The sequence below is a fragment of the Malurus melanocephalus genome, unplaced genomic scaffold, assembly GCF_030028575.1.
Source record: "Malurus melanocephalus ecotype Western Australia unplaced genomic scaffold, MMel_1.1 scaffold_128, whole genome shotgun sequence".
NCBI lineage: Eukaryota > Metazoa > Chordata > Aves > Passeriformes > Maluridae > Malurus > Malurus melanocephalus.
In genome coordinates this window covers 1,683,055-1,696,745 of record NW_026623360.1, presented here as the reverse complement: position 1 = coordinate 1,696,745, position 13,691 = coordinate 1,683,055, and the positions used below count along the sequence as shown (strand labels likewise).

Genomic DNA, 13,691 nt, shown 5'->3' with positions numbered 1-13,691 from the left:
GTATCCAGGCATACACACAAGGTTCTGGGCTGAGCAGTGTCTGATTGTTTTACATTTCTTTCTTTTTTCCTCCTCAGAGATGGTGAGATGTCTCCCAAATGCCAAACCAGCTCCCAAGGCTCACTTGGTGTGCAGTAAGACAGGTGGCATAGAGAGCTGCTTCCTGTCATGCCCATCCAACACTCTTTTTGTGCCAGGTCTGTACCAAGTATTTATCCTCTTAYGTCTGGGATGTGACTTGAGGATTTTTCTCTGTTAATGTATTCATGATTCTTGCATTCAATTTTGTTATGGACAACAGTAAATGAGCAAAACACCATTATAAATTAAATTGGGCCAGATATGCATGTCACTAAATACAAGAAAAACTGATTGTCAGCTACACATTAGAAGTTTGGTCCTTCACTGTTTAATTTGAGGTGKCAGTTGCAAGGGTGAGAAAATTCTAACAAAAGCCTTGTATTAAAAACTAACAGGAATTCACTAGAATCAACTGTTCATTTTTGCCCTCCCTTTTGTCATAGCAATTAAATATACAAACATTTTTTTCTGCACCATCCTGATTACACTGGATGTGTCTCTTAGTTCAGCAAAGTGTTATTTATAAAAACTCGGGCATTTCGTTTCCCTCCCCACTTTTTTTTTTTTTTTTTTACCATTTGCCACTGGTAATTTTCCTCTTCACAATTTTGAAGGGAAGGTGTGGGGGGGACCTGCTGCTGCTTTTTCTTAGATGTTCTGGCACAGGACTTTTTGCAAGTGTCTACTCTTCATGTTTAGTCTTRGCATTATATGCAGTAGAGCTGTTCACACTTTATTTTCAGTTTAGCAGAAATTACTGGAACTGTGCAATTCTCTAATTTGTAAGCACCAGGACACACTWATATCTGTGCAACATGTAAATGCTATTATGGTTCTAAGTATATCATTTTTGTGTCTGTCAATGAATTCTGTCAGGGTCTGAAGTTAAAATTATGAAAGTACACGGCTTATTTTTTAAATTATAGGGATGATCAAAGCACAAGGACTCTGCCATGGACAAGCACAAAATATTTTCTGCTTGTACACTGTGGAATTATGTACAGCTAACCTTGTGCCAAATCACTTACAAAATGTGTCATTTCGGTGCTGGAAGAAACAAACCTTGTAGTCAATACTGTGAAGCAGTAGCCTTCGGCCAAATATTTCAGCCATTTAAAATCCAAGTACAGCACTTTAAATGTCTCCTTGTTTAGCAGCATTAAGCAGTTGAAGCATCAAGCAGGTGCTTTGTGAGCTGTTGCCCTGTGCTGACTGTGTTGTGTCCCCCAGACTCAGAGAACAGCTACACGCTGAGCTGCGGTGTCCCCATGCAGCACGGCAAAGCGCAGCCGAGGCGCAACASCACCCTGCCCAGCTGCTCAGGTGAGTGAGTGCTGCCCTGCTCTGGGCCAGGGAAGGACGGGATGGGCTCCAGGGATGGCAGGACGTGTGGCACCTGAGTTAGACAAGGCCAGGCTTAAGGTGTTGCCTAACAATGAAAGGAAAAACCTYGCACCAGAATTAAAGCAGTAAGATAAAAAAGCGACTCTTGAATTAAAGCTTTCAGTGTGCAAAATATGGCATTGCTCACACGTGGTACAGGATTTCAATAATTCTATAGGGTTAATTAATTTGTATATCTGGCTGGTACATCCAATAGGAAATCAGTTACCCCAGGAACYCACCCCTGGGTCAGCCCCCTTGGAGTATGTCCAGGGGCTTCTTTTCCCTATTCTCATGTTATGTCTCTTAAGTTCTGGTAGAAAATAAGATGTCTTTGTCAGTAATTCTCTTCTTAAGAGTGAGACTAAACAGAATTCCAAGTATGTGTTTGTAGGGTTAGATTATTATTCTAAAATCTAWGAGAAAAGTTAGGAAAAATACCAGGAGCTATATAACCACATATTAACAGTCTACAAAACTACAACTATATGGAAAATATAAAAAAAAAAAAAAGAAATGTATAAAAAGCAAAAATCTTTAGGCATCAAAGGTAGCCAGTGMATGCAGCCAGCCTCGTGCACACATTCCTTTTGTGCAGCCTCTCCTGAAGGGTGGGGTGTGTGGTCTGTGTTGGTGGGTCAGAGGTGCAGGTTTGAGATACGTTCAGTAAAGAACATATCTTTAGAATATTTAGAATAATTTGCTTTCATAGACTAGCAAGGCAATAGCGAACAGCAAAATGGGACTTTTTCCCAGGCTTGGGAAGGAGCCAGAGGGACTCAGCTGTAGCACAAGGTGAGTCCCAGCCCTCATCTGCAAAGCTCTTCCATAGGAGCACAGATCCTTCTATTCAAGGATAAAAGGTTATCCTCCAATAAAAAGGTTATGAGACTTCTGTGAGAAAATACTGCATTTCATTCACCTTGTTTTCAGAAATGACTGACCTATTTTTGCAGAGACATTTCAAATGTTTATGAAAGTTGATAGCATAAGATGAAAGGTGAAGCCTGGCAAAATTAGAAGCAGCTGAAACAATGTACACCAGTAGGAAGTGTCAGCCCCCTTTATATTTACCTGCTGTACTTCTCTCCAATTTGCCACTTCTCCAACCTTGTATTTGTTACRTTTGTTTACATTTGGGGAGTGTTGTGGGTGACACAGCATGGCAGCAGATGTATCTGCTTGTGACACAGGGACAGGCCACCTCTGTAGTCCTGGTTCAGCAAGGTGATACCAAGGAAAGAGGGACCCACRTTGTGGCATCACCTGGGACCATCCCCAGCTTCTCCAGGGCCCGTGGGCAGCCCACAGAAGCTGGCAGGTGACAGCCAGGCCAGTCTTTTCCTCCAGGGACCTTGTGAGGAAGCCAGCCAGCAGCTCCATTTCATACACAGAGCATAGCTATATGCTAAAAAAGACTGTGAAACCTGCCTTGGATTGAAAGCTGAGGGATAAAGCTTGCAAGCCATAGACTGCAGTAAAGGCAATTCCTTTGGATGGTTTTCAATTGCCAACAGCATAATTCCACTTAATCGACGTTAATTAATTAATTAATGGCACTAGCAAGAGCAGAACTACAAGTAACATGGAAATAAATGGAGAGTCCAGAACAAAAAGGGTGGGAAWTAATCTTTTTCATAATAAAAGACAAATTCGCCCAAAATCCAGTAAGATGTGCAGGCCTTCTAGAGGGGMAGTGTATGTGCAGAGCAAGCGGGGTACAGGCACATTCACTGATCTGTGGGGGCCCAAGGTTAAGTACTCACATGAAAAAATTAATTTGTGGAAATGAACTCCCTTGTACAAGGGTGTGTCATTCTTGCGCTTCCTCTTTTTTATGTCAGAACTAAGTTTATAAGTCTGTTTTTAAAAATAAGTGTCAGTTCTCATTTCATCTGCATCCCAATGGTAGCTTTTTTACCTTACATCAACAGATTCACTAGCCCCTCCAATCAAGCAGAAAGCTCGTTTTAAAATCAAAGATGCAAAATGCCATTTACGGCCTCGCAGCAAAGAAAAAGCAAAAGATTCTGGGAAGCAGGCTGTTTCAGGTATGTGCTTTCTTCCAGCATGTAAACAGTGCTTTGATTTTTTTTTGTTTGCTTATTTGTTTGCTTATTTTGTTTTCATGCTGCAGACAAGAAAAAAAGTAATGGTTTTCATGTTTGTTCTGAATTTGTTTAGACCAAGGTTCTCACCCTGAACAYTGTTCAAGCTGAACAATGCCTTGGGTTTAGATCTATCAGTGCTGAGAATCTCACCTGTTGCTTTGACAAATCTTTGATCAAAAGTACATAAGTTTGGAATTAAGCTGATCCTTTTTCTGGYCTTGATAATGGCAGAAATACTCTAAGACAAAAAACTACAACTAATGCAAAGTTATGTGAAAAATGTCAGTTTGCTTTGGTTTAGTTTTCCCAAATTAGGTTKTTAAAAGAATACAACACCTATTATTTGTTTGCTTTATGCTGGATTAGTAACCTATTGTAGCATCAAAAACAACCCCTAAGAAGGAAAGTTATTATGAAAATCTGATGTTACRCAGCCTTAGATCTTTTGTTATGAATGAGTTAGTAGTTATGATGTTAGAAAAAGTATTTATAAGAGTCAGATATAATTAACAAAAATATGGAATTAAAAAGGTTTATATCACAATGAATCCAAGTAATCAAGTGTTTTCAAAACTTGTGTGACTAGGTATGTATTTTGATTAGTAGTAGTTTTGAACACCACTTTTAAAGGTGGACCAAAAAAAAAAAAAAGAGATTTTAAAAGTGATGTTACATTTAACAGATCTTTGTGACATTTCTTGCCCTATGTCCCCTTGATGCCATGACAAGAAMAATTAAGGAGTGTTTGGGTGTCATTGCTGGGCATCTCCATAGTTTAAAATACTTGGAGTTCATTTAAATTTAATAATAACTGAATTTTCTGGATTTTAATACATTATGATGTTGTAATTGCAACAGCATCTATTGCTGTTTAAAGGATCTTAGCAACTTACACCAAACATCTGCTGATGATACTCTCTGTTGTAAATCTGTTACCACCACTTTTGCTGGTGAAAGAGAAGTCATATGTGAGCCCTAAACAGAGAAGAGTAAAAATAGCTATTTTTTTTTAAATGTGAATGTTTTAAAGATTTTCTTTTTAAAATCTAGACTCATGTTTTATCTTTACCCTTCAATCTGCACATTTATGTCTCTAATTTTAAGACAAGTCTTAAGTCATCAAGATGCTTATTACCCTGTAAATAAGATGTGATTACCAGACTCATTTTTAAAGTCATAGAAATTGAATTTTTTGGTCCACGTAATYCATACAATCACTATGGGAATGTATTTCTTGGATGCATTTCCTTATCCTTTGCTTACTTTGCTTATCTGTCATGGCATCTGAACTCCTGAGTTGTGAGATCTGAACAGTGAGATTACATCACACAACCACACCCTCAGAATGAAATCCTCCTGGAGGCTCGACTGCTACAAATTTATCACTGACCTGGAAGGTCCATCACCTGGCAATTTATGATTCCTGCTCATATAAAACCTTCCAATACATTTTCATAACTTCACAATCAAAGGCTTTTTTAAAGCCTTTGCTCTTGGATGATTGTCACTTCTGAAAGAGACGGAATAGCCACTGATAGTTTTTAGAGGCCCAGGCCTGACTTTCTTGTGGATTTATGAAAATTGACTCTCTTACTTTGTTTAGCCATCAAATGTCTGTTTATARTATTTGCTGATTTTAAGTAATTTCTCCAAAGAATTTTCTAATCCTCATGCAGAAAAGRGCCAGGCAGTTTTAGGCATTAGAGGTACCACTGCACAGCTGARCATCACCAGATTGAGCTTTTGCCTTCTGCATTCACCAGCAAAATGAGTAAACCCAGCATTACCCAGAGAAGGGAGTGTCTCACAACACACAGAAAGTATTATGAAGCCTGTCACTGCATTCATGCTAACCCAGTGAGATGTCACYTGTTAGCCTGTCACTTGCTACTTTGCTACTTGATTTCTTTTTTTGTGTTGCTTCTCGAATGCRAAGGAGGTCAATTCCCCTGTACAGACAACTGCCAGGTGACCTTTGTGAATCTCAAGTGTGATTCCTCCAAGAAAAAACGCCGAGGACGCAAGTCACCATCAAAAGAAGTGTCCCATATCACTGCAGAGTTTGAAGTGGAAATGAAGTCAGAAGAAGTCTCAGGTTTGTGAAAGACAAGTCTGTGGAGGCAAATCAGAATTTAGTTCCTCAGTGTATTGTTAAAATCTCTTTGATGCTATTTCATCAAACTTCCCTGAACATCTTTTAGCACAAGCCTCATTCAACAGCCAAACCAAACTCAGAGTTTCAGAGATTAAATGGAAAAGAATCAGGGATGAAATTAAGCCAAATAGCAAAGATTACACCTGCATCAAAATTTCTTCAAAGCCTTGAGTTAAGTCATGTGCTTCAATTCAGTCTGATTTCTTTAAACAGCACAAGTAGTAATCAGTGTACAGGGAACATAAGGATTAGGTAGAAGTTCTGCAAAAACAGTGATAAAAATATCCTCCACAATGGAAGGTGCTGAATGTTTAGTCTGCGAATCAGGCTTTTATCACGCAGTTGAAAAATTCATGTTTTCATAACAAAACTAATTGCTTCAAGTTAATAATGGATGGAATATTATATTATAAATTCCAGCCAAAGAAAATGTAGACTGAATTCTATAAATGTGTCAGTCCTCAAAGGCAGATTTCTTAACCTTGAGAGGTACCTCACTAGCCAAGAGATTCAGACACTAGTTGAGCCTGAAAACGCCTTTCTTTTTGTCACTGACATGAAAGTATTTTGTTCTGGGAAGTGACAAGAATTCCTAATCAGCTGAGAAAGTTCAGCAACATTGTCAGTGGCAGACTGAACACATCCCTGGAAGGAGAACACAGTGGGATTGATGCTTTCTGCAGCCCTCAGCCTGTACACTCAGTGTAACCCTAATGCCAGAAATGAGCTGTCAGCCTTCAGTGTGCACTTGAAGGCCATGGAACTGTTCCATGGAGCTCAGAGTACTGTCCTGTCTCTTTGAAAGGCCTGGTTTTGAATACAGTGAGTTGCTGCTTCAATTTGTATGGAGAAGACAGTGAAGCAATCAGAGGTGTCATAGTGCAATGCAGGCTCAGCTTTTTTTAATCACCTCTTTTAAACATGAATCTCAATTGCTTCTAGTTTTGTTATCATTTCCCATCTAGACACCTGTAACATTGACTGTGTTCGGAAAAGGATGGAACAGAAGCTGCAAACTGCAATCAAAACATTGAGGAAATCTATTAATAAACAGCAATTTTACATTCAGTTTTCTGGGACAGAATATGAAGTGGCTCAGAAGCCAGCTAAAGCTACTGAAGGGCATGAAGCATGCAGTACAGGGCAAGTACTGCAGGATGGAAAATGTGGTAAGTCTGAACAGCTGGAATATTCAGCCATATCCCCCAAAGCAAGCAGTCCAATAGTACCTTTTCCATGGTGAACCAGGGAGGAAATCTCTGAGATAATGATTCAGAATTTAGTGATTAGTATTACTCAGCATATATGCATGGATCATGGATGGTTCATAAGAGTTGAAGGGAATTAATTAGATAGTTCCAGGAAAACAAAAGCAAAAATTCAGATACATTCCCTTGCTCTCAGGTGGCAGGTATCAAAACTGCCATAAGACAATGTTGGCAGTTAGCTGCCAGTTGCTCCCATCTCATGAAAATATAATTTCAATTCTGTAAAACAATAGTGTTGTTTGCCTAGTTGCTATATATTTACTTTTATATCACCACTCTCACTCTCCTCACCACCAAATAATCTGTGATCCATGGATATACTTCATGCTCAAGAGTTCCAGTTAAAAAATGGTTCTAGAAATCTATTTTATGTGAAATACCTAATTTCTTTAAGTCTTTTCCCATGTCATCAGGCTCTAGTGCTTTGCTGGGACAGTGTGGTAGTGCRAACTTATTAATGGCAGTTCTCAGCACTCAGTTTTCTGATCACTTCAAGACATCTATTGAAAATCAGCATATCTATTGTTCCAGCATTTTAGATACCAAGTGATTTACAAGCCAAAAGAGGTCAGATCGGATAGGTGTTTGCAATGAGTTGGTTCAGAGGTAGTTGTTACCATATGGTAATAGTGATTTAGAAGCTGTGTTTCAAAGACTATTGCTATTAGTGTCTAGAAACTCAGGCATTTTAAACACCCTATCCAGTAGGGAAAAATGTTTGATGCATATGATGTTTGATGATACGTGCCCTGTTGCAGCGAGGAAAGCACATGTGTTCATAGCTGTATTTAAGATGCTTTACTGGGGTATTTGAGTGGCAAGAGACATAAATTATTACTGAGGATACATTGCCCATGGAGAAATCTCTAGAACAGATCTCAGGAAACAGGGTTTTTATTGTCATCTGCCATAAACCCAACTTGTAAATGCACCTGGTGTAAACTGAAAGCTCACGTTGCTTCCCACACTTTGTGCAGCACTRTTTTAATAAACTGCAAGATACTGATTCAAGACTGCACCCAGCTTTATTAACAACACACATGTGATAAACACTTGAGTGCAGTGTAAAGCCATTTAATAGTTCAAACAATAGCAGGACTCCACCTTGATATAAACTGGCCTAGACTGCAGTGGAGATGGGTGTGTTTACATCAGGTGAGGATCCTGTACTAACATATGCAAAACACGTGCCATTATACTGGGGTCAAAGAGATCCATTTTCTCTAAATGCTAGACATAAGGGCAAATAATGTGATCAAAATTAACATCTTCACGTAGCCTCCCCTTTTCTTTTCTCAGTTACCTGCAGCACGGGCACCTTTTATAGCGGAGAGCAGAATCAGTGCGTTCCGTGCTCGCCAGGAACGTACCAGGACACAGAAGGTCAACTCACCTGTGAGCCTTGCCCAAGTAATGATGGCCAGGGAGTGGCAGGTGCCCGGAATGTCTCAGAATGTGGAGGCAAGTTGAACTTGAYCATAAAAGCTTTTTAAGTGTTTCCATACATCCTGTGAGGCAGGGAGGCTGAAAGAGCAGARAGCCTTCTACATTTCTGTCTTGTAAAAGTAACAGAAGAAATCTCTGTGCACTTACAAGCAAYGGATGGTTTGGCTTGGTCCATCCACTCACTTTGCTGCCATGAGGACGGGATCTGCTGCAGCAATGTGAGTTATTGTCTGGAAATGAGCAAGCCAAGCATAGCACTTYGTGCTTCAAGTCAGGTATGGCAGTATCTTGATTTGTAAGGACTCATCAATATATTGTGAGCAGGAGGGATGGGTTACTTCGGAGTGGTATTGGTGAGTCTAATAATGACCCTGCTCATTTAGTGTTTTGCAGCTTACCTGCTGTAATTAGCAGCAATTATAAAGTTGAGATAGTTATGCTGCAGGGAYCTGTAACCCAGACTTAGAACAAATGACTGCAAGTTTCAGCACTGCTTGAATGCATTGCAGCTTTTGGCAAGTGATGTAGCATCTTATATTCAACTTCATGATTTATAAACTAAATTGCAGTGATGATAATACCTGGTGTTTCTACTGTAACTTGTTCAGTGTAAGGTTTTAAATCATAACTATTAATTATTTTCTTTACCTTATTTCATTACAGACTATTGAAATCTAGTTTATAGCAAATACATTATTTGCTTTGAAAAAAATCTGTCCTATCTGCTACACAAATTCTAACTTTAGAACTCATTCCGTATCATTTACATTAATGCTTTCTTCAAGGATATCTTAAGTGAACRCATGGCAAATGTCACTTGAGAAACTGCTGCTTTTTCCCATCTACTGAATAAAAAATAACTGCTGTGTCTCCAGTCCAAACATATGATAGATTTTGCTGATTTGTTGTATGAAGAAACTATCMGAAGAAAAATTTGAAACACCTGTGTTATATACAAATTTAAAACATCTTTGCTATGCTGATTTGTATTTATCCAAAATACAAGAATAGCTTATCAAAATTAAGTCTGAGCTTATAAAGATTGACTATAGTATGCTGACAAAAGCAGCATAACAACTAGAGGAAAAGACTTTAGTTTCAAGGCTTACATTTGAATTATTTTTCTCTACAACAACAAAAAGAAACCCTTCTGATTATTTTTGCAGGGTGGATTTATCTCGCAGTGTTTGTTGTCAGATCACAAGTCTGTTTTTCTGCTCAGCTTTCCCCTTTTTCTCTGGAAGTGGCAAGAGGGAATATGCTTTGGACTTTGTAAACTTGCCTGTCAAAGTTTTTATCGAAATCAGTATGCCTTCCTAAAATGTGTCAGCACATGTGATGAAACAGTGTATTTTTGATAACCAGACTTCGTTAGAAATGTACTCACTACCAATATTCAGTAGTATTTCTGCATCATATCTTCTAGAGCAGAAGTGCCTGTGTAGTAACCAATAAACTGTTGCTGAAATCCTCACCCCTCCAGGTGASGAACATACATTCCACAAGTATGTCAGAGATTTTAAGTGCCTGCTGTGCAGAATTCACTTGTGCAAGTGAATTCCATGCTGCAGTAGATTGCCTCTGCCTGGACACCAGGAACCCATCAAAGCTGATCTATCTCTGCCCTCCTCAGCTGGAGAGGGGAGAGACAGGATAACAAAGGTTCATGACTAAGGGCAAGGGAGAAAGCACTCACCAAATACCAAACAGACTCGAATTGGGAAAATCCAGTGAATTTATTACTAATCAAAATCAGAGCAGGATAAGGAGAAATAAAATATATCTAAAAATACCTTTTCCACACTCCTTCCTCCTTTGCAGCTCTACCTCCTGCCCTCCAGCAGTGCAGGGAGATGGGAATGGGGGTTATGGTCAGTTCATCACACTGAYGTTGTTCCTGTTGCTGTTCCAGCATGGGATACCTCCCATGGGACACAGTCCTCCATGAGTTTCTCCAATGTGACTCCATCTCATGGGMAACAGTTCTTTAATATGGGTCACTTTTCCACAGGGTCAGTCCTTCAGGCATGGCCTGCTCCACTATGGATCTCCCACAGGATGATAAGTCCTACCAGGAAACCTGTTCCAGCTTAGGTTGCAGYAATCCATTGGATCAGACCAGAAAGATGAGTTTTGCTACTAAAAAGCAAGAGCAAAATTGTCTTCAAATTAGTAACATCACAATATTTCTCTGAGATCTGTGTCACAGCAACCAGTTTGTACAGTCATATTTCAGCCAGCTGGGGTGGCAGCACGAGTAAATCCTAAAGATCCTGGCCCCACAGATGTCCATAGGAGGTTGGTTTTTGTGGGAACAGAACTTGAATTTTGCTTTCACTCAGAAGCTCTAGTTCATCCTAAATACCAAAGTTCCTATTCATGCCAAGTACCCAAGATACCCCAAACATTTCCCAAAAGTATCAGGGTTCTTACAAGACTGCAACAATACCACGAGCTCTCAAAACTTCCATGTTTTCAAGCCAGTTGTTTCTGTCCGCTGCTTAGTTCTCATGGAAGCTAAATAACAAATTACTGGGACTAGGCACCCTCAGGGAATATGTAGCATCTCACAGCACTGGTCTCCCAGTGTGGAGTGGTGTGAAGATATGCAATTCATGCCATAATCTTGAAAAACTTGACATCCTGGTTCTCAGGTTGTCATGGAGTAAAGTTCTCAAGYGGGTAAGAAGCAAGCCAAACAAATGCCTATCAGAAACTGCTTGGAGAGTGAGTCTGGAAAATTCCGTCAGTAGATTCATTCACAAAAYGTTTCGCTTTACACAAGTCACCATTTTCTGGCAGAATAGCATCTGACAAGCACTAGTTTTCACAACTACATGGAAAGTTGCTGGTGTTATAGACAAAGTGCTGGACTGGTACCCTCCCATCTGGTAAATCCCATGATCCACTGTTCGCACATCTATAAAATGGAGATACAAAAACTYGTTTCCTAGGCATGGTGTAGTGTCATTTTTTTTTCCCCTATGAAACGCTTTGAAATGCTGAGATGAAAGAGTTGGTGAAAGTACAAAGTGTTCTAGCAAAATCTTGATAGAGCCCTTGCTTAAAAAAAAAAAAAATCCCACCAAACAGAAACGAGTTGCCAAAAACCATAWTATGAAACTGGTTCTATTTACTGGTGATGATACAGGGACAATACACAATTTGCAGGTAAGATTAGAATTTGATCTGCAGCTGTCTTGATGTCACATATTTAAGTGAAAGAAAGCCTTGCTAACTACTAGTGTGTTTTATACTTCATCCAGAAAAATCAACACACTAACACGGATGATTGTTTTCAATTTCTAGGGCAGTGTTCTCCTGGGCATTAYTCTTCAGATGGTTTTAAACCTTGTACAGTCTGTCCTCTTGGTACCTATCAGCCTGAACCAGGAAGGACCCTCTGCTTTCCCTGTGGTGGTGGGCTTGTGACCAAATACGAAGGTGCTGTTTCCTTTCAAGACTGTGAAACCAAAGGTGAATTTAAAATCTTTCCACAATTTATCTTCCTACTTCTTGACCTTYGCTTATTATCAGTGCCAGGGGGCTTTGGAAGGCTCCAAAACAAACATTGTCGCTGCATGGGCATGTGATTAAATGAAACTGTCAAGGAATTTGTAAACTGGGAATGGTCTCCTGAGGTTGTGCAGACAGAACACGCTTTATGGTTTTCTTTTGAATTTACCGCAGGCAGGTATAGGGTCAGCACTGCAACTGGTAAGGGAATCAGCCCCACTCTGTGGCAAGAAACAAGACAAACTTGGATTAGACAATGCTTTAACTTTCACATCATGTATATTTTTATTTATTAAAACTAGAAAAACTAAACACTACAGAAGTTAAGGATTGATTACTCATGGGCTAGGCAGAAACTGTAAGCATGCAATACATTCAGTATTCCATAATGTCAACTTGCATTGCAGTGCTGAAGAAGGAATRTGCCCAAATACATTTTGGTTTAGTTACTGGAATAATATGCTGTCTCTGGCCCTCTCTCCCGCTATTGTGAAAGTAATTTTTCTTGTTGAGGTGGATTTGCATCAGCTTCCATTTATTACAAATACATTAAATACGGTGAGAGGTGTGCATCAGGYATTTCTAGTTCATAAGGGTTTAGCTCTAGTAATGGGGTTCTGGTTAGAAGATCCTTTACACTGGAAAATAGAGGGAGCTGGTGTCTTTTCTGCCTTTTATGGTCTAATAAGTATGTTGCAGACCAGGTATGTCCATGGTGGAGGAAARTTCTCTCTGCACTGAAGGTAGCTACTTTTTGAAAATAATACACCTCATACCTTGCAGTTCATTGTTCTCCTGGACACTACTACAACTCCACAACACACAGATGTATCCGGTGTCCTGTGGGAACATACCAGCCTGAGTTTGGTCAAAATTACTGCATCACCTGCCCTGGCAACACAAGTACAGATTTTGATGGCTCCACCAATGTCACACACTGTAAAAGTAAGTTACGTTTATTTCAGTGACATAAAGYGTGTCTTCGGATCTGAACTGCAGCTCGAAGGTTCCATCTGTCAGCCTGGACTTCGGTTTTGTATTTCCTAGTTAGCATAGATCTTTTGCCAGAGAGAATAGGAAAAGTTGGGAAAACAATGAGGGAAAAAAAACCTGGGAAAATACTACTTGATGCAGGAGTGTTTTAGCTTTCATRTGATTTCACAGAGTGCCAGCTACARGTTAAAKCTACARASCATTTAGTTTCCCAGAGACTCTAAGTTATGCAACAGTGATGCATATTTCTCTGTGTTTCTGTAGACCAAAATACCTTCTATCAGAGTAACTGCAATTTGGTAATAATTATAAAATATTAGGGGATATGGTCATGCATGCTTGCATTTGCCATGTAATCGCTTATGACAGTGAGATCTTCTTGGAGGCTTTTTTGCAATACTCAGCCTCCCATCTTAATTGCAAGGATTTCAGTGCAGTTTTATTTGATCCTTTGTAAATGACTGATTATTTCAGGCAAGCTTTTTTTCATCTCTACCATGCTAATTTAAGAGAATGTTTCTGTAATAATTAAGCAATGTCATATAACCAACTATTCATGTGCTGATCTACTGTAAGTTTTTATTCTGATTAAGTGCCATGTCTTTTAAACCCTTCATAATTTCTAATGTAATTTGAGTAAATGATATATTTGTATGGAATTTGAAGAAGTTTGATTCTTTTCCTGTAAAATAAAACCATCTTTGTTACTTTRCTGGTTTAGATCCTCTCGGCTTTCAA

The 13,691-nt window shown here is 39.3% G+C and overlaps 1 protein-coding gene across 4 annotated transcripts in view; it reads left to right on the top strand.

Moving 5' to 3' along the window:
- Positions 1-13,691, top strand: part of SCUBE1 (signal peptide, CUB domain and EGF like domain containing 1) — a 188,750-nt gene that overhangs the window by 164,525 nt on the left and 10,534 nt on the right. For all 4 annotated transcript variants that reach the window (XM_057370558.1, XM_057370561.1, XM_057370560.1 and 1 more), the window contains 8 exons: positions 78-197; positions 1,312-1,404; positions 3,399-3,515; positions 5,512-5,670; positions 6,696-6,899; positions 8,298-8,459; positions 11,754-11,921; positions 12,744-12,905. In XM_057370558.1, the coding sequence (XP_057226541.1) occupies positions 78-197; positions 1,312-1,404; positions 3,399-3,515; positions 5,512-5,670; positions 6,696-6,899; positions 8,298-8,459; positions 11,754-11,921; positions 12,744-12,905 (1,185 nt within the window). The remainder of the gene's footprint in view (positions 1-77; positions 198-1,311; positions 1,405-3,398; positions 3,516-5,511; positions 5,671-6,695; positions 6,900-8,297; positions 8,460-11,753; positions 11,922-12,743; positions 12,906-13,691) is intronic.